At 42.5% G+C, this 21,415-nt stretch overlaps 1 protein-coding gene across 10 annotated transcripts in view; it reads left to right on the top strand.

Annotated features, from left to right (window-relative positions):
• Positions 1–10,411, top strand: part of FRMD4B (FERM domain containing 4B) — a 451,582-nt gene extending 441,171 nt beyond the window's left edge. For 9 of the 10 annotated variants that reach the window (XM_033926696.1, XM_033926695.1, XM_033926694.1 and 6 more), the window contains 5 exons: positions 339–486; positions 1,702–1,827; positions 2,717–3,519; positions 4,865–5,000; positions 8,836–10,411. In XM_033926696.1, the coding sequence (XP_033782587.1) occupies positions 339–486; positions 1,702–1,827; positions 2,717–3,519; positions 4,865–5,000; positions 8,836–8,956 (1,334 nt within the window). In that variant the 3' untranslated portion in view covers positions 8,957–10,411. The remainder of the gene's footprint in view (positions 1–338; positions 487–1,701; positions 1,828–2,716; positions 3,520–4,864; positions 5,001–8,835) is intronic. The other variant, XM_033926689.1, reaches the window with a different exon arrangement.
• The last annotated feature ends 11,004 nt before the right edge of the window (positions 10,412–21,415 follow it).

Genomic DNA, 21,415 nt, shown 5'->3' with positions numbered 1-21,415 from the left:
TCTTTATTTTTTTGGAAATTGCTCTCATTATGTATGTTTACAGGGTCTGGGAGAGTCAATGTTGGGATAATTGTTTTATTATTGAATAAAATGATCAGAATGTTGGGACTCTGAAAGATAATTGGTGGTGGGGGGGGGACACACAAGATGGAAGGTTCATGGATGGCACTAGTCATAAGAACATAAGAATTGCTGCTGCTGGGTCAGACCAGTGGTCCATCATGCCCAGCAGTCCGCTCACGCGGCGGCCCTCCGGTCAAAGACCAGCGCCCTAACTGAGACAAGCCCTACCTGGTTTTGTGAGACAATGCAACTAACGCATTCTTTTCTCCTAACAGTAGACGATTCCCACAGCACGACAGGCCAGAGACCTGGCTGTGTTCTGGGCTCACCGAAACTTCGGCCTCCAAAGTCCCTTGGGATAGAACGAGTTCACTTTAGAAAATCCTCTGCCAGTGAACAGTTCATAGATGCAAAGCAGCTCAGGTAAGAGACAACTAGCACTGTGAAAACTTGTGTGCTTCTGTCTGGCTTCTTAGATTAAATGGTGTAGATTGTTTCAGCATTAGCTGCTGTCGTGTAGACTGTGGTAGCCAGTGTGAGCGGCGCCCTCCCTCCTGCTGTGTGCGCACCACTTCCCTTTTCCCCGTACCTCTGCAACGTTCCCGACGCGAGAAGCAACCCCCAAGCTGCTGTCACGCCAGCAGCGGTGCTTCCTCCAATGTCACTTCCTGAGTGCAGGTCCAGGAAGTGACATCAGAGGAAGAGCCGACAGCGGCACAACAGGCACGTTCTGTAAGCAGACAGCCAGCACTGGTGCCTCTCCTCCTTGCCGGTGTCTCTTGGCACGCAGTTTACGATACATTGATGTAGGGGGTGGCATTGATACTTCATCTCCAGCATGTCTTTCTTTCCCCCCCCCTTTGCCTTGTCTCCAGCATCCCTCTCCTTCCTTTCTTACCTCCATTCTGCAGTCAGCATCTATAGAAGATGCTTTAGAGCCAACATGAGGCCTTGAGGGATTTCCCCGTTAGGATCTGACATGCTGGCAGCTATCAGATACCAGATGCTGGTCTTGACGAACCTTTGGTCTGTCCTCGCACAGCACTGAAAACTTTATTCTTGTAATTAGGCAGGTCCAAGTACTTTAGACTCGTTTTATGCAGTATGGACATTCAGACGATCTCTCTTTCCATAGATATTTTATTAAATTTTTTTTAAAAAGAATATATAATGCACCATAATAAACATAACATAATACTGAGTACAAAATATTAGTCTTTGGATACAAAATGATACCAAACAAACAATCTTAACAGTAAATAAATCAACACAAAAAACCAAAGAGGGAGACCCGGTGATGCACAGCAAAAACAATCCGAAGATATTGTCCTGAAAGATGATTTTATTCGCTCTTCACAATAAAAATACAAATAAAAGTCTGAATTAGTAATACACAGACTTTTATTTGTATTTTTACTGTGAAGAGCGAATAAAATCATTTTTCAGGATATGCACAGTCTTGTTTTTATCTTTGGACAGTATATAAATCAACATTGATGCTAGGGTTCCCTTATTTTGTTACATCTCCTCAAGTTGCCACATAGACCCACCAAATTCCACCAGTTATTGTAATCCAACGTAGACAAATCTTTCCAGTGAAAGAGGGTTGATTTAATAAGTTATCTCCTCTCTTCCTAGTCATCGGGAGGCTTTGTCGACACAGAGCAGTCCACACCGAACTCAGGAGAGGCAGTACCTCGGCGGCAGAAGCATGCCCACAACACCGGTCCTCACTCGCAACGCCTACAGCAGTACTCATTTGCGGTAAGAGATTGGATTCGATTATGGGGTCAACGTTCAAAGTGATTTGAACCAGGCAGGAGAGTTTCCTTCCTGGTTATACCATCTGTGCTGGCTATCTGTTGATATTAGCTGCCTAAGCTAAAACCAGCTATTCAATGGGTGAAATGAGGTGGAGTCAACGCTTAACTAGTTAAACTAGCCAGCCAAATATTTATTTGTTCAGTTATTTAGCCTGTCCTCCCAAAGGAGCCCAGAACGGGTTACAAATTACATACACAAATTACATACACAATATGCTCGAGACAGGACAGAGATGACATAATTTACAAAAAACTGTAAAGTGAAGCCGCTCTAAACGGTTCATGAAAAAAAATCTTAATTTCATTTCATTCAATACACTCAATACGCCAATGTTTTCTTATAATGGCTGCAAAATGGCTAGATATAGTTGAAAAAAGGTGTCGCTTAGACAACTCTGTCAGTTTTTTCTTTATTCTGGTATTGTCTTTGAGCGAATCGAGCTCTCAAGTACGCTTTTCTAATAGCTCCCTGGGGATAACCCCGCACTAGGCATCTCTGTTTCAGAATTTTTGCTTGAACTTTGAAATCTATCAGAGATGTACAAAGGCGCAGGAACCTGACTTATAGGAAGATTATATTTCAAATTGTACGGATGGAAGCTCTGTAATGGTGACCCGAAGTCTTGCACAGCACTGCCGAGCAGCTGGGCTACAGAGCAGAGATTCCAAGAATAAATTGTATTTGCTCTCCTTAAAAACTTAGTTCACAGAAAACCATAAAAGCTGGCTGTATCAGTTCTTTTCCATTGTTTACATTAACCTTCAGCTTGCTTGCTTTCCTCACCCAACCCAGAGCAAACCGTACTCATTCTCTCTCTTTTTTTTCCCAGCCCCGACAGTTCACCGCAGCACTGCCGGCAACGCAGCGGAAGCCTGGAGTCGCAAACGCATCTACCGGCCGAAGCCGCCGAGAAGCCCGTTTTCTCCATCTCCAAAGCCCAAAGAAGCAACAGCACTGAAATACTGGATGACGGATCGTCATACACGAGCCAGTCTAGCTCGGAGTACTACAGCATCACCCCGAACCCCAGCCCGCAGTTTGCCACACAGACCCTAGACAATCGCACAAGGGACAGGAGACGACACAAAAAAAAGAACATTTCTGCGGCAAATTCCGGAAGCATGCCAAATCTAGCGCACAAGGATATGCGGAACAATGTTTATCAAATGGTCCAAAAACAGCCTTCCTCCACTTATTACATTACGGGGTACTCACCGTACACTGACTGTGAACTGTACTGTAATGGCGGGTACATTTATGAAAATGATACGGCAGGGCAGTACAGCGTTAATCCTTCGTATCGCTCCTCGGCACACTACAGCTATGATCATGGCCGAGAATTAAGGTACCAGGATGAACCGATGGAGCGGGTACCTCACAACCCGTACGCAACCCTGCGGCTTCCAAAGAAAAAAGCCGCAAAGACAACCGAGGAGATAACCAAAAACATTAACAAAGCCTTAGTAGCGGAGCACCTGCGTGGCTGGTACCAACGCACCGCCCATCAAAAAGACCAGGGCCAAACTCCTCAGACAGCCTTCGACTGTGAGAGGGGATCGCAGAGAAGTCTGGGCTACACTGTGATGCATGGGCCGTGTTCGCCAAGCAGCAGGGTTCCTTCCTGCGCTTCAGGTAGCCGAGGAGCTCCTTAACTCTTTCTCGCCCATTTATAGAAAGAGGCTCGTTTTTAAAGCCCGTTACTTGTTAGAAAATTGGCTTCACTTGATCTGATTAAAAGTACACATGGACTTCCTTGGCGTATGTATTATAGACAGGCTCTCCCACAGGTGTGTTTAGGTTGGGGGAGTAAACAGTCCGCTAAGCCAGCAGCTGCCGCTCTCCTCTGCTGGCTCGCCACCATCAGCTGGGCAGGGGAGGAGAACGGCGGCTGTAGGCAGGAGGAGGAGCTATGCCTAGCGATTGGCACAGTTCCTCCCCTCTTTTATGGGGCTACTATGAACAAATAGCATGCATATAATTTGCATATTATTTGTTTGTGCATAGTAGCCCTGTGAAAGAAAATCACACCCGTCATGGCATGTTTTAGCATGGTGCTGGAGCATTGTGAAATCGGGCCCTCAGTCCCTGGTAACCCGAGCTGATAGTGTGATGTCATAATGCCTCATTCCACCAATGCCTAAGAATCAGCTTCATCAGTGATGTCACAATGGCTTGATTGTTCTGTGCTTAGCTCAATTTTAATTACGATTTCATTTTCTAGTGACATTTCTTTTAGGAGGCCGTTCTTATTTTAGGCTGCCGTTAAACGCTGGCTTTTACAAATGTGCAGTAGAAGTTTCTACCGCAAGCTGGTGAGGTAAATGCTCCAACGCTCGTAGAATTCCTCACTGGCCCACGGTAGAAACCTCTACCGTGGCTTTATAAAACGGGCCCAAATGTGGTGTTTTTCTGTTGCGAACTAGCAGTATGAGATAACAGTAAATAATACATCTTAACATTCATATTGCTTACATTGATAACTTCCCTCCTTAGTGTGAAGGTTTCAGTCTCTAGTAACCAGAGATGATATTGTGATGTCATAATGCCTCATTTCACCAATGCCTAAGATCCAACCTTTGCAGTGATGTCACAATGGTTTCTAGATATCACCCAATAAAGAGTGTAGATGCTAGAAGAGCTGGGACATAATATTTCTATATTCCAGAAGAAAGAGACCCGACACTGTCAGTGTTTCGGCTCTTAGGGGTCTGATGAATTTTGAGCTTGTGCTAAGCGCCAAAAATGTAGTGTAGGAGGGCAGAAGAAATGGGACGTGTCAGTATTCATTGGACTCGAGATTAATAATGAGAAAACAATCTATTGCACTCCAAGCGCTCGTTACAGCCAGAAATATGGCTAGATTTTTCTGTGATTAAGAAGCAGAAAAGCCCCAAGTTCCCAGGGGTCTGCCATGTGCATGAAGGAAATCTCCAGCTAAGCCAAAAATAACTTGCTCGTCTCTCCTTCAACTTTTTAGTGTCTTCCACACATGTGGTTGGAAACCGTAGGAGCCACACCGCCACCCTTGGGTTTTCTGACTGCGATATGCTATCTCATCCATCGTACACCAGCTGCTACACCAGAGTCCATAATCCCTCGCTACCAGTGAGCAGGTGAGGAAAGATAGCAGTCAGACTTGCTCGTCTGCCTGGTTTGCATTCCAAACTTCTGCCGCCGCCAAAAGATGGCTATCTTTGCTTCCAGGACAGGTGACGCAGAGAAAAGATCTGTCCATGGGAGAAAGTGCTCTGGCTCATTCCAGAACTGGTTTTGTTTCCTTCTCATTTTGAATTAATTTTTTTTTAGCTGGATTTAAGTTCCTGACGCTTTGAACTAATAGGAACTTTTTTACAGTAAGCATAGGATGTAATAGAGAGAGGAAATAATTGCCTGCAGATGATAAACCCTTAATCTGCTGATTTCAGCCTGTCCTTATATTTGAGACTTTCTGATTGATTATCTGTCACACTGGGTAGAAAAACACAACTAACAGCTCCCCTCCTTCCCGCGTCCTCCTAATCACCAGGCTTTGCCTGTGCCAAACATTTCCAAATTTCTTTGACTGGGTGACCAGAGAATTAGATAGAGTGGAATATTTAGATTTTAGCAAAGCTTTTGACAGTGTTCCACACAAGCATCTAATAAAAAAAAAAACTGAGTGCCCTTGGTATGGGCCCCACAGTGAAGGGAGTGGGTCAGGAACTTGTTGAATGGAAAGCGATTGAGGGTAGTGGTCAATGGAGATCGCTCTGAGGAAAAAGATGTTGCCAGTGATGTACCTCAAGGTTTGTTTCTTGGGCCTGTTCTTTTTAACATTTTTGTAAGTGATATTGCTGAAAGGCTGACGGCTAACATTTGCCTCTTTGCAGATGATACCAAAGTCTGCTGTAGAGTAGACACCCTGATGGTCTGGTAAATATGAGGAAGGACCTAGTGACGCTTGAGGAATGGTCTGAAATTTGGCAGCTAAGATTTAATGCTAAGAAATGCAAGATCATGCATTTGGGCTGCAGAAACCAGAGAGAACGGTAAAGTTTAGGGGGTGAAGAACTTTTGTGCATGAGAGAGGAGCGGGACTTGGGTGTGATAATACGAGATGATCTTAAGGTGGCCAAACAGGTTGAAAAGATGACGGTGAAAGCTAGAAGGATGCTTGGGTTCATGGGGATGGGAATAATAATAATAATTTTATTCTTATATACCGCCATACCGAAAAAGTTCTAGACGGTTCACAACAAGGAGGAAAATTTGGTGGTGACACCAGGAAGTATTTCTTCACAGAAAGGGTGGTAGATCACTGGAACAAACTACCGGTGCAGGTGATCAAGGCCACTAGCGTGCTCGACTTTAAGAATAAATGGGACATCTACGTGGGTAGAGCAGCACTCAGACTTAATGGGGTGGGTCAGTAGAGTGGGCAGACTTGATGGGCTATAGCCCTTTTCTGTCGTCATCTTTCTTTGTTTCTATGTTTCTAAGGTGAGCAAATACATGGGATACAGATAAAATACAAATTAGAATAATGGACTTAAAAACAGATAAAGACAGAAATCATTTACAATATAATGCAGAAAATACCGGCATGGCAGGGAAAGAAGTAATACATAGAACAGATAAAATACATCAAGTTGAATATAAGGAACTTGATTGAAAAAATGAAGCAGAATGCATTAAAATACCAGCCTATCAAAGACTTGAGTCTTTAACTCTTTGATAGGCTGGTATCTTAATGCATTCTGCTTCATTTTTTCAATAAATGGAATGACCAGAAGGAAAAAGGAGGTATTGATGCCCCTGTATGAGACTCTAGTGAAACCTCATTTAGAATATTGCATACAATTCTGGAGATCTCCATCCTGTTTATATCTTTCAAAAAGATATAAAAAGGATGAAGTTGGTCTAGAGCAGGGGTAGGCAATTCCGGAGCCAGGTCAAGTTTTCAGGATCTCCACCATGAATATGTATGAGATGAATTTGCATGCACTGCCTCCTTGAGGTGCAAATCTATCTCAAGCAAATTTATTGTGGAGATCGTGAAACCTGACCTAGCTCTGGCTCTCGAGGACTGGAATTGCCTACTCCTGGTATAGAGGGTCAGATGTCTATTGTGCATGTCAGGATTGGAGCATCAATGAAGTCTGTGGCCGGTGTGAAACTTTGGAATGCCCTGCCTGGCATTCTGCAATTTTGTGCAGGGAAGATGAATTTTAAGAAAATGTTTAAAATGCAGCTTTTTGTCAATGCTTTCCTATGCTAACAAACAAGAAATACTGTGGGGTGGTCTACGCCAAAAAGGTGGTCCTACCTTCCTCAGCAATGGACCTAGGTACCAATAAATTGTGACATTTTAACTCCTGGCGTCCAGGACCTGGTTCCACTGTTTTGTTTCATAATGTTTCAGTAGTCTCCTCAGTTTTAAGATATAGTGTCAAAGAATATTTTTGCCTTGAATTTAATATTCAATGCTTGTCTGTATCTTAATTGTTGAAATTATGATTTGATAATACTTGTTTTTGATAACTGTATTATTTTTTCCCTGTGGGGATGGGAAATTTATGTTTGTCTATTGTTTGTATCACATGTTCAGCGATTAAACAGCGACCAGGATAATATGTGTGTAAGCAATGTGTAAACCGCTTAGTTTTATGCGGTATATAATTTGTTAAATAAATAAATAAACTTACAGAATTGCGCCCCTCCCCTCCACGTTTACATGACTGAGTTACTGCAGCTCTGTGGATGGGGTAACTTAGAATGCACCGATACCGGATTACACTGGCCACACACCACCGTGGAGCACCCACTTATAGAATGACCCCATTTATAGGAATTATAGAATGTACCAGAATCCGATAACTCTTACTGAAGCAATGAAACTGTCCAGTGAATGCATATTGCAACCACGTTGGGCTGGTCCTACAGCATTTGTTTATCTGTTCATCCAATAAAGGAGTCGCAGCTTTTGAAAGAAAACAAAATTCACTTTTCTCCAGGGCTCTGCACTCTAGTACCAGAACACAATTTTTTTTTAGATTGAACAGACTCTGTCCCTGGATGTGATAATACCACTACTACTTTGACCTCTCTTTGAAAGGACCATTTGCTTTTTAATTCAGTTCAGTCATATGCGACTTGACTTGTTATGCCTTACAATAATGTCATTTTACACGGTTGAGCATTTTGATTTGCTGACTTAATGAAACTGTTAAATAAAAGCAGAGTAGCAAGCTGGGTTTCTCTTGCTCTTAAACAGATGCAGTTAAAATATTCTACTTTTTAATTTGGTTTTTAAATACAGCCAGCCCTGAGTATACTACAAACAGCATGAAATTTTTTGCTTGTTGCAGGTTTCTGGGTCTCGCTGCCTCTTTGTTAGGTAGAAACTGAGGTTTCAGCCACCATGCTGTAGCTTTTTTCAGGGTATGCTCTGAAGTCTGCAGTGTGACTTTTGTAAATAGTGGGTTCACTGGATTGGGAAAAGGGCAGTTCCACCAATTTGAATTTTGTTTCTACCTAACAAAGACGCAGCGAGATCTAGAAACCTGCAACACGCACAATGCCAGCTATGGAAACCCTGAGAGAATAGCATGAAATGTTGTGTTCATTAAGAAAATTTACTAATGTTAGTGCCTACTATCTGCCTGTGGACCCTGCGGCTGATAACCGTAAATAGATAAACCTCCAAATGAGAAGATGTAGTCTTGTATTTACAGAAGCGGGATGGGGACTAGAAAAGCCAGGACTGAAATCTCACTTTATCCCCCGATAATCCCTTTGACCTTGGCACTCGGCACTGGGTAAATTTTCAGCGAGGCCAATTTAGAAGCATAAATCATTTGACTGTCAGGCTCCATGTATTCAATTTTTCCAATAGTTCTGATACGCAGATGTGCGCTCGCTCTTTGAGCAGCTTTCCCAGTTGTAATTTTGCATTCTGTTCCTTTCCAGACCATATGCAGATCCAAGCCAACTGGATGACCTTGACAGCAGCCAGGTAGAAGATGGCTTACCCAACCAAGAGCAGGAGATATTGTGGCATGAAGATTCAAAACCAGGGACATTAGTTTAAAGCAGCTACCAGTCTTCCTCTGAAAGACCACGCCAGTCATAGCCTTGTGTGCCTCATCCAATCTGCTGCTTTTTAACAGAAACATTCAAAAATGCTGATGGGGAATACTTTGTCGGCAGAAATCAAGATGGCATTACAAGTAGTGAGTATCATTTTGCAACTGGGACAATCCAAAGCATCAAATGGACCAGGCTGAAAGAATCTAAGCAACAAGCAAAAGTGCTTGGTTCAAGCATTTTAACAAATTTAGTGAATGTCTTTTGGAAGGCACCGAAAGCAAAAATCTGATGCTCTGAAAGAGAGACTCCTGAGCATAAATTAGATCTTATGAGCACAATTCAGAGTAAGAGAGACCGCTATTTCATTAGCTGTGATTCTGAAGGAAAAGGAAACGAGGGAGCAGGGATTGGACACCAGCAAAGGCGATGGATGTGTGCGAAGGGTGCAGTTGGCCATGGCGCATCCCTGGAAGACATTCTGGATAATAGGCATTGTCAGAACGAGCGTGTTAAAAGAATGTTTGCAAGCACAAATACAATCTACTTCCAAGAAAGTGTGTGATATCATTGTGCAAGAGAGGCATTTATATGAATAATTATGTAGAGTAGTGGACATTTTAAAATGTATGAAGTACTACTTCGAACCAATTTCCATGGTAAGGTCTAGTGAAAAGAATCTTGCATTTAATGAACAGTATAAGCCAGTTTTTTTTTGTCACGAAGACCTTAAAACTTTTCATATTGAATGTGCAGATCTGCTGGTCAGGTATCTGTTTTCCTACCCCAGGGCTCTTTATAAAGTTAAACCGATGGCATAAAGAGAAACATTTATCTCAACTTGCCTTGTTGATGGCCAGTATTCTAAGGTGCATGCAGAAAAGACCGTGCCGGTGCCTTAAAATTTTGGGCATTTGAAGCAAACATTGAAAATAGGCTCAGAGCTTTGTGCTGTGAAGATGGATTGATGGAACCGGACTTCAAAACTGTAGCAACTGGAGGAAACGGAATTCACACAGCTCAGACATACGAGGACGCTGCTACCTCTTGCTAAATGCCATGACCTCCAGATTCTCCTGCCTGCGGTTTTCCAGAGTAAGCACACTGCTTTAGAAGCCCAAAAAAGGTGCTTTTTGGAACAAAAAAAAAATCCTTTCTGCTAACAATATTCCTGGTTCACACTGTATGCTGTATGTAGAAATATTTCTCTGCATCACGTTTTTTTATATATATTTTTATCTGCACTCCAAACATGTTGTAATATATATATAAGCCTGAATTTTGTTTAAGCTGGTCCTTAGTCGTTTTTTACTATTGACGTTTGAAAAAAAATATTCTTACAAAATAATTTATTCCTTTTTTCATATTTGTATAGTCTACTAAACATGGCATACTCTATTTCTGAACTGGAGACCTATTTTGTATAGGTTGAAGAATAAAGCATGTTTCTGTTTTGTTATGTTGGCTAAATTGGTTGGTTATGGCACTCTTTACTGTATGTAAATAATTGCAAGCAAGAAGCTTCATGTGGACACTGTTCCTCTAAGACAGGGGTGTCAAACTCAATCACATTAAGGGGCCGAAATCCAAAACACAAGCTAAGTCATGGGCCAGACCCTGCCCCCTAATAGTACTAATTGTAACACTATTTTTTCCATTAATTTTTCATATATACACACAATATAATCTTATTAACAACACATAATGGTTAATCACAAATTAAACTAGACAATCAGACTATGCTTCTCAACATTCATTCCTACCAGAACACAGATAACCCCTATGCAAATACGGGACCAAAAGCTAAAAGTACTAATATATACAAACGAAACCCTAAGATTCAAGACTCTGTATGCAGTACAACCCCAGAAAAAAAGAAACAAGGTGTAGAAGTAGAAGGGACTCTGGGAAGCAGTGATCACAATATGATCCGCTGCAACCTGGACACAGGGGCAAAACATCGATCCAGAACAACGGCCCCGGCACTGAACTTCTGAAAAGGGAAGAAGATTAAGAAGAGGATAAGCACTGTAAAAACACTAGAGCAAACATGGTCCCTTTTTAAGGACACTGTCACAGAGGTGTAAAATCTATATATACCGCGTATCAACAAGAAATCCAAGAGGAAAAAAACAAGGAACCGGAGTGGCTCACTGTAGCAGTGAAGGAAGCAATCGGAGACAAGAAGACTTAGTTTAAGGAATGGAAAAGGTCAAAAACGGACAAAACTGGAAAAAGCACAAACATCAAAGCAGGTGCCATAAGCCAGTAAGAGGGGCCAAAAGAGACTACAAGGAAAAAATTGCCAAGGAGGCAAAAATCTTCAAGCCGTTCTTTCGATATATTAAGGGGAAAGGACCCTCGAAGGAAGCAGTGGGGCCACTGGATGACAATGGAATAAAGGAAGTGCTAAAGGAGGACAAAGCTGTCGCCGACAAACTGAACACATTTTTTGCGTCTGTATTCACCGAAGAGGACATACACAACATACCAGAAACCGACAGGCTATACGCATGAAATGAAGACGGGAAACTGACAGGGTTGACGGTCAGTCTAGAAGAGGTATGCAGGAAGATTGATAGGCTTAAAAACGATAAATCTCCGGGACCGGATGGCATCCATCCAAGGGTAATCAAGGAACTGAAAGGGGCTATAGCTGAACTGCTTCAACTAATAGCTAATCTGTCAATCAAATCGAGAAAGATTCCGGGAGACTGGAAAGTGGCGAGTGTTACACCGATCTTCAAGAAAGGTTCGAGGGGAGATCCGGGAAACTACAGACCGGCGAGTCTGACCTCGGTACTGGGAAAGAAGGTAAAGGCGCTGATAAAGTACCGCATCATTGATCACCTTGACAGACACGATCTGATGAGGACCAGCCAGCACGGCTTTAGCAAAGGAAGATCTTGCTTGACGAACTTGCTGCACTTCTTCGAAGGAGTAAACAGGTAGATAGACAACAGTGACCTGGTTGACATTGTATGTCTGGATTTTCCGAAGGCATTCGACAAGTTTCTGCATGAAAGACTACTTCGAAAATTGTAAGCCATGGAATTGAGGGTGAAATACTCATGTGGATTAAAAACTGGCTGGCGGATAGGCAACAGAAAGTGGGGGTAAATGGACAATACTCGGACTGGAAAAGCATCACAAATGGAGTGCCGCAGGGTTCGATGCTTGGACCCGTGCTCTTCAACATATTTATAAATCCCTGGAAATTGGTGCAATGAGTGAGGTAATTAAATTTGCAGACGATACAAAGTTATTCAGAGTAGTGAAGACACAAGAGGATTGCGAAGACCTACAACGTGACATAAACATGCTCGAGAAATGGGCCGCGACATGGCAAATGAGGTTTAACGTGGATAAGTTTAAGGTGATGCATATCGGTAACAAAAATCTTATACAGGATGTCCGGTGCAGTACTTGGAGAGACCCCCCAGGAAAGAGACTTGGGAGTACTGGTCGACAAGTCGATGAAGCCGTCCACGCAATGTGCAGCGGCGGCGAAAAGGGCGAATAGAATGCTAGGAATGATTAAGAAGGGGATCACGAACAGATTGGAGAAGGTTATCATGCCGCTATACTGGGCCATGGTACGCCCTCACCTGGAATACTGCATCCAGCACTGGTCGCCGTACATGAAGAAGGACAGAAGGACTCGAAAGGGTCCAGAGAAGAGCGACTAAAATGGTTAAGGGGTTAGAGGAGTTGCCGTACTGTGAGAGATTAGGGAAGCTGGGCCTGTTCTCCCTTGAAAAAAGGACACTGAGAGGGGACATGATCAAAACATTCAAGATAATGAAGGGAATAGACTTAGTAGATAAAGACAGGTTGTTCACCCTCTCCAAGTTAGAGAGAACGAGAGGGCATTCTCTAAAATTAAATGGGGATAGATTCTGTACAAATGTAAGGAAGTTCTTCTTCATACAGAGAGTGGTAGAAAACTGGAACGCTCTTCCTGAGGCTGTTATAGGGGAAAACACTCTCCAGGGATTCAAGACAAAGTTAGACAAGTTCCTGCTAAACCTGAACATACACAGGTGAGGCTAGACTCAAATAGGACTCTGGTCTTTGACCTAAGGTCCACCGCGTGAGCGGACTGTAGGGCACGATGGACCACTGGTCTGACCCAGCAGCGGCAATTCTTACGTTCTTATTTATTCCTGAGCAGTGCAAAATATAGACAGCAGATGTAAATTCTCAAAATAAGTTCAGTATAAAACTATTTGAGGTTTGTGTGGATGGGATCAGATGGTCTGCGGGGACAGGGACACATTTTTTCCCCGTGTCATTCTCTAGGCTCTGCCACGAATCGATTTCGACTACGTGCGGGTGAGCGGGGTGTCAGTCGGGTTGACGTAGCCATCGTAGCGCAAGCGGGCGCAGAGTATGGCTCTCAAAATAAATCTTAATCGTGCTGCTGATCTTTGGCTCTTTTGACTAATGAGTTTGCCTACCACTGGCATAGAGGATCCTTAACTGCAGAGGTGAGTAAGGGAAGCAAGAGAGAACAATGAGCAAAGAGAAGAAAACTGGGCAAACTTGATGGACCTGAATGTTTCTTCTCTGCTGTTATGGTCAATCTGCTCAATATTTAAACTCCTACAACAGCATTTATTTTTTAAATGTCACTGCAGCATTTACAAATAAATTAGGTTTATGTTTATTAGATTCACGATTTCCCACCTTTTCTGAGCATAGATCAAAGTGTCTTACAATGAAATGTTATGGAATTATTAGGTGCTGTCGACTCATGCTCAAGTCCTGGCGGCTTGATGAATTACAGATCTAAAATAGATTGGTTTTGTGCTAGTCCGGTAAGACAGGAAAGACAGTAGACCATTCAGTGGATAAAAAAAGAAGTTAAAATTTAAGTACTAAAGTACCCACACTGGCTGTTGGAACAGAACAGTTCACGTGGTGCTCATGGAGGACATGGAAAAGATGTAGGAAACCTTCAATCCAGTATGGGAGTTTGGGCAAGAGTAACCCCGAAAGCCTGTTGAAAAAAGTATGCTTTTAACAGAGCCTATCAAAAGTGATTAAACTAAGAGTCTAAGGGAGAGAGGGCCCCTTACTGCTGTGGTCCCTTGGCACGGCCCTATTGTCCCAATGGACAGGGTGCCCCTGCTTCCATCCAAGGTCCACCCTAGAATATGCTACACCAAACACACCTACAATGTGCTCGAGCTTTGTCATATGTTCTTTTATCTGTAGGTTAATTTTATAACAGGTGATATACATGTATCTATATGCATGAAACTAAAAATGGCCCCATGATGAGTCAAACTGCTTAAATGTTAATGCATCAGTATTTTTCTGAGAAAAATATGTTAATTCAAAATGAAACAAAAATAATGTTATGGGAGCCCTTCAAAACTCCCCTAGGCAGGGCCTAGACTTGGGCCCAGGACAGATATCGGGACAGGGGGTCCCAAAACCCACCAGGAAACTATCTCCTTCACACTTGGGCAGGCTTGGGGCTTTCTAAAGCACAGGGGCCTAGGGCAACTGCCCTTTTTACACCACTGTAAAAGTCAGGGATTCTCCCTCAGTAAGGACGATATTCTTTTTTTTTTTTTAATGTCTTTATTCATTTTAAAGCCAAAAATAAGTGCAACATATTTTACAGACATTTTACACTTTAACAACACTTAAGGCCTGTTTTACGGAGCCGCAGTAACAACCCTGAAGCCCATAGAGATTTAAGGGGCTTTGGGGCCGTTGCCGCGGCTTTGTAAAACAGGGGGCTAAATTCTATCAAATTATATTTATGAGAAATACATATATCATCCCCCTCCCCTTTATACATATCCAACAATTGTACTCTAATTAAAATAACTCCCCACCCCCCTCCCTGGACGTGTATGATCAAAGGGCAAAATCAACAATCACGCCTTAAAGAAACACAATACCATCTTAGAATGCACACAACATCGCAGGGGACTTTGTTGTCTTTGAAAAAGTTTCTGTCCTGGCGGCACAGCAGATTACGTCTCCCTTTCTAATAGGAACCAGGTTTTATTTTGTGTGTTTGTTCAACTGTTTTACAAGAAGTAACTGTAAACATTATCCTAATTGAACATAACAAAATTTTTGAAACTCAGTTGTTTGCACATGGTCTCCATTTGGATGCATTTAAACTGAAACTTTATCTGTTAAAGAAACACATTCTTTGTTTCACTCGTTCTGAGTGAAGGCTTGCTTGCTCGGTTAAAAAAGTCAGTCAGTGCTCAGTGCCTCTTGGCTCTCATGAAACTGTCTAGAGGTGTCAATTTATTTTCTTGGCATCAAAATACAGATTGCGGAGGTTTGTTAGCAAACAGTGTCACCTGTTGGTCAACAAAGGAATGGCAAGCAAGAAACCTTTTTAAACACGTTTTTATATCTGCATCCAGTGGTGTCCGATGGTGTAATCTTATCTTCTATTTGTGTAAGCTCAAGACAACTTACAGAGAGAAGGTAGAGAGAGGAGGAGGGCAGAATCGGGGAGAGGGGAAGAGAAACCTTGAAGGATGGTAGCTGAATTGTGTGTGGGGGGAGGGAGATTGAAAGATGCATGTAGAGTCAGGTGTCAAAAAGAAGAGTTTTCAGTTTCTTCCGGAATAAAGTGTAGCTAGTTTCTATTCTGATTGGGAGGTCGTTCCAAGTTTTTACGCCCAGGAAGGTTAACATAGAATGGAAAATATACCTGTATTGGAGATTTTTTTGTGGTTGGAAGATTTAGTTGAATTCTGTTAAGGATTCTGCTAGAGGTAGACCAGAATAGTTGGACAACTGAGTTTCAATAGAATATGTGGTGAGACCCAGGGATGGACTGACCACTGGGACAAGGCAGTGCCTGAGGGCCCACAACAAAAGGGGGCCACTGTCCCCTAGCCTCCATTTAGTTTATTACTTTTAATTGATGGTAAGGGGGGTTGGCAGATCACCGTCAGCCCACCTCTAATAAGCTCCACCATCCTTTGGAATACATAAATTTACTGCCTCTCTCCTCTGAATACCCCCCAATCCCCAAATCTTCCCTAGTTCCTATTAGGGCTTTCCCTTGTGAGTGAGAATGTGCAGCCTTAATGGTATTGCTCTCACAACAAAAAAGCAAGACCTGAACAAAGTGAAAAGCCCCATAAACAACACGAGACATGATATAAAGTATAATGTTTTAGGCTACACAACCCTATTTTTTCTTTTAAATTGATAGTATGGTTCAATTTGGTTTCATCGCTTTTCATTTGTATTTTGTAATTCAGATTTTGGAGGCAATGGAGTAAAACCAGACTTGGTCAATCTGTTAGTTCTGCTGAGAAATATTTTCTGGTTAACAGCCACTTCTTTCAGTTGGAGGACTCTATGATGGGGAAGGGGAGGGGATGGGTTTTTTTTGGGGGGGGGCTCCACTGCCTAGAGGGAGTGGGCATCCCTCCTGCCAATTTTCTCTTACGTGGGAAGGGAGGGGCAGCATAGCAGGAAGGAAGTGCCGGGTTTTGAAAAGCCATCCGGGATAATCTGTTCTCACTTCATTTTTGAGTGTGTGTGAGGTTATATGCAGAAATATATCGGGCCTCTAAAAATCCTTGAGTACCCTGGAATCTGTTTCTGGCTGGAGTTTCCTTTTCAGGGGGGGGGGGGTTTCCAGTATATGGAATAAAATGTAACTGATCTATCTAGCTCTTGGTTTGTTGTGAAAACGGTGGCCGATCAAATGACAACATTCTTAGAAAGCGTTGGCTATTTTCCAGCTGGGCTGTGGTGACTGTCAGATTTTTTCCTGTTGGTCAGGGCACTTCGTACTGTGGAGCAGGAGAGTTATTCAGGTTTATTCTTTCTTTTAGACCTCTCTCACATCTGCAGCTTAATTGTCCATTCTGTCTTGCTGCAGGGATAGGTATCAATTACCAGGGCTGTAGGATGCCGCTTTACCTCTTGGATTTCATCTTGCCTTTCTGAGACATTGCTGTCTCTTTGCTGTTTATATAAAGGGTCTTTTTACTAAGGTGTGCTAACAGATTTAGTATGCACAGATTAGCGTATGAGCCTTTATTACCACTTATAATGTAGGCAGTAAGGCACGCTACCACCACCTAACTTAATTGTTCTAATCAGCACAGTACAGTAATTGACCGCACTATCAAAAAACCAATTAAAAACTCATTTAAAAAAAAAAAAAGTTAGGTGCCGGGAGGCGCGTTAAGAGCAGGTGTCATAATTGCATCTATAGGGCCTAAGGTCAAAGTAGGCAAGGTTAAGGGCGAAGATGACCGTAGGCGCAGTTCCGGTCACCATATCTCCAAAAAGTTATAGCGGAATTAGAAAAGGTGCCGAGAAGGGCGACAAAAATGATAAAAGGGATGGGAAGACTTCCCTAGGGGGAGAGGCTAAAGGAGCTGGGGCTCTTCCGCGTGGAGAAGAGATGGCTCAGGAGGTGCCGTGCCGATTAAAGTCAATTAGAACAATTAAGTTAGGTGGGGGTAGGGTGCTTCACTGCCAACATTATAGGTGATAATAAGGGCTCGTACCCTAATCTGTTTTAATTGCCATGCGGTGATGGCAAAATTAGCATATGGCCATGAAAACAAAAAAAAAAGAAAATTCAACCACTTTACCCCAGAGGTAAAAGTGGCAGGAAAGCCCAGTTGTTTCATTTCAGTTCTTTATTGGAATTATTCTATGAGGGGTTTGTCTAGGGCAGGGGTCTCAAAGTCCCTCCTTGAGGGCCGCAATCCTGTCGGGTTTTCAGGATTTCCCCAATGAATATGTGTGAGATCTATGTGCACGCACTGCTTTCAATGCATATTCATTGGGGAAATCCTGAAAACCCTACTGGATTGCGGCCCTCAAGGAGGGACTTTGAGATCCCTGGTCTAGGGGATGCCTCCTAGACAAACCTTCACTCTTATCCCCAACCCACAATTATCTTTCATACCCTTAGCCTCCCCTCCCCCCAAGATATTCATAATTTAACTCAATAATCTTGATTATTCCAACATCAGAATGATCTTGTAATAACGCTTACATGGGCTTCACTCTTGAGTGCTAAACTTTGCTTTGTGTGTTCATATGCAGTGAGAGCAATTTCCAAAAGTCATGTGCACTGGATGCATGGGCAGTTTGAAAATGACTCACCGTCTCGCTGATGGCTGTTTGGGTTGCCTGGCAGTCAGGATGTATTTTCATTTGACTGGAGCTGCTGTTTGCCCCCCACCCCTCCCGAAGCTTCAGCCACGGACGACTGTTTTGTCTAATGGTTAAACTTGTCCGGCAGCCTTGCCTTGCAGGATTTACATAAAAGCCTAATTCTCGATACAAGACAATTCCTTATCAGACACAACAAAATAAAGACTCCATTTTCCAAAGACACACAAAAACCAAAGGAAAACAAATGGGCACTTTAGGTCATGTACTGTGGATATAATAATTATATCTTCCAATTGGTACCTGATCACATGTGTGGCTATTTGTGGGCGCTGTACAGGGTATGAGTAGCAAAGGTTCAAATAGCATGAGGGGGTAACATATTATCTATCAGCTAGTCCAACTGGTGCAATCTATCAAAAGCTAAAAGAATACAAGTCAAGCGGCTTGGCAGAGTCTCTAGAACATGCCGAGGTGGGGAATTGTATCCTATCAGCAGAAGATGCCGCTAGGAGAAGCTACAGGAAGTAATACTAGCCAAGGCAGCTGTATCCTCCCTCCCCACTATTGCCCAGCATACAGACACAAACCGTTTGTCATACAAGGTTGAAGCTTTACTGGACTACATCAGTCCTCAGCCACTTGTCCTTAACAGCATATTTGGTTCGTTGCCCTCCACCTGCTGTCCAGAACCAACCAGGCTGAGGCTGGTGTAGCTAATCAAACAAGACTGCACCCCGATTTCTTGCATCTCCACCAGACTCCGGACAGAGCTGACCTTCCCCACTCCTGGGCGATCCTGCAGCCCTCGCTGTTACCACCCCTTTAAATGGTTTTTACTGGCTCAGGGGGACTTATCTCTCCAAAGCTGTGACAGCCCGATCCTTCCACTTTCTTAACCTAAAGCCTTCCCCAGAGGGTAGGAGGGCAGGAACAGGATGTGGTTTGCCCACCCACCCCTTTTTGTTTTTCCTGTATCTGTACCCCATATGCAGACTGATCTGATCCCACCCTAAGGCCTTCCCTCCTGCTCAGTGGCGCTGTAGGTCATTTGACTATTGTTATGCCGTTAACAAAATTGTACATTTTATGTTAAACTGTACCTGCTGTGCACCCCCTCCATGAATCTCTTCATAAAGGCAGTTAATAAATCCCTAATCTTATTTTCTATGCAGTAGTTATCCTAACTTGAGCACAAAGCAATCAAGGCTTTACCATTTGGATCTTCTTATCTTTGCGAACTTGAATTTTCATCTCTGACAGAAATTAAATTAAAAAAAAGAGAACAACTGCAGATGGTGGATGATGAAATGCAAGTTTGTTTGTCGACTATCGAGACACATTTTGAGGTAATTTGCACTCAAAACAAGCTCATCCATCGCATTTAGAAATTCTATCTACTTTAATTTCGCCGTTGTTACAATTACCCATGTATAGCTTTAAAAAATTTAAATAACTCAAATTAAATTTTTTGTTGGTTTTGCAATTTTATATTTTCAATTACAATGTGCCGCAATAAACATTTGCACCGTTTAATGTGTCAGAGCTAAAAAAAAGTTTGAGAGACTCTACTATGGAATATACAAAGCAGAGTTCGAGGACAAACCACAAAAATGAAACAAAATTAGAATTTTTTTAAAAAGTACAATTGAATTAAAAAGCATGATACACACATTAAAAACAAGCAATACACTGCGATATCAGAAATAATTCAAGAAACATACCATCATAATCAATTTTTTTTTAAAGTACTTTTATTGAAGCAGCGGGAAGAGTGTCGCAGAAGAGAAATAAACCAGCAAGCACAGGCGGGTGTAAAATCTACCGTAGGATTCTTGAGAACCCCACAGTAGTGCATTTTAACCTGCAGTAAGCATGTGTTAGTACGTACTGCAACTTATCAAGTTTATTTAAAATTTTGATTGGATCGCAATATCGTGATCCAAAGCAATAGCGGTTTTTAGCGCAGGCCAGTGCCCTGAATGCTCTGCGCTGCTCTATGAATGCCAGGAGCAGCGCAGAACATTCAGCGTGCTGACCTGCGCTAAAAACCGCTGTCACAGTTTTGTAAAGAGGTGGGAGGGGGGGTTTAGTAAAAGAACTGAAAGGATGCAGAAGATGATGAAGTGGGGCAAACTGGAAACAACCACCGCAACAACACACCCCACAAAGCCGTTTACATCATTATGTATAAATATCCAGCTTTGGCTCCTCTAATTGCCTCCTTCTTTTTATATCTTTTATGTATCCTTTTAATGCAGTATCTCTAGCATGCCCCGACGGGACCCGTTTTGACCACAAGAGCTTTATCAAAGGTTCATAAAGGAGCTCTGTTTCAGCGTCCTCACTCATTTGGGGCAGATCAACTCTAGCTGTAAACCGAGTCGAGCTCCTTAGGGAGTAGATTATTGATGTAAATGGCTTTGGAAACCCTCTTGCCTTCCTTGAACTGAACCTTGACAAGTGGGGTGTTTTGTTGCGGTGATTAGTAAAAGAATCCCTTGAGCAAAAAAATTAACAAATAATAAACAAGGCAGCTTTTCAGGTGACAAAGAGTACTGGTAAATAATCATCCTTCAAATTCTGAAGCGAGCTACTCCAAACTGAACTTTAATATCAGTGCACATTAAAGAAACATTACTATAGAGGCATCCTACTATATTAATGCTTTATTGGACAATGTGTTTTCTGAAGAATGTTTTTACCAGGGTGTGCTTTCAGGAACACTGATAATGTTTTGTTTTACGTTTGAAGGGGCTCCATGGTAATTTCATGTCTCGCAGGCCATCCCCTCTTCCCACTACTTCTGGCCTGGCCACTTGCTTATTATTAAAAAAAAAAAAAAAAAGGACCATCTGACCATCCGTAATCCCTATATTGCATTACAGTTTACTGCAAGACATACTCAGGACATCTAAGTGATTTTCAATTTTAGCCTGCTCTATCCTGTTTACAGGCCCTCTGAAAGCAGAACATAGTCACAGAACACTGCAGCGTTCCCAGAACAAAAAAAAATGCCCTTTCTGGCTATGGTTATGGCCCACTATAGGGTCCCCATAAACATTTTGATTTCTTCAGCAAAATAAGCCTCAAAGCCAGCAGTACAGGATCCGCATGTCAGTTCATTTAAAAATAGAATCCATTTAACATTTTAGGTACTTGCAGCATGGTTTCTTGACATATGGCAATTTGGCACATTAGACTTAGATTTTGACACGGGGCAGGGAGACGCTGCCAAATGGACAACTCCTGCCCTGTATCTACATTTAGAAGCTGGGCAGTGCCTGGGCAAATTTAAAATAAAAAGAAGTTTAGTAAATTAGAAGAG

This window comes from Geotrypetes seraphini, chromosome 17 (assembly GCF_902459505.1).
Source record: "Geotrypetes seraphini chromosome 17, aGeoSer1.1, whole genome shotgun sequence".
NCBI lineage: Eukaryota > Metazoa > Chordata > Amphibia > Gymnophiona > Dermophiidae > Geotrypetes > Geotrypetes seraphini.
The sequence above is the reverse complement of the archived record's forward strand: the minus strand, read 5'-3'. Positions and strand labels throughout refer to the sequence as shown.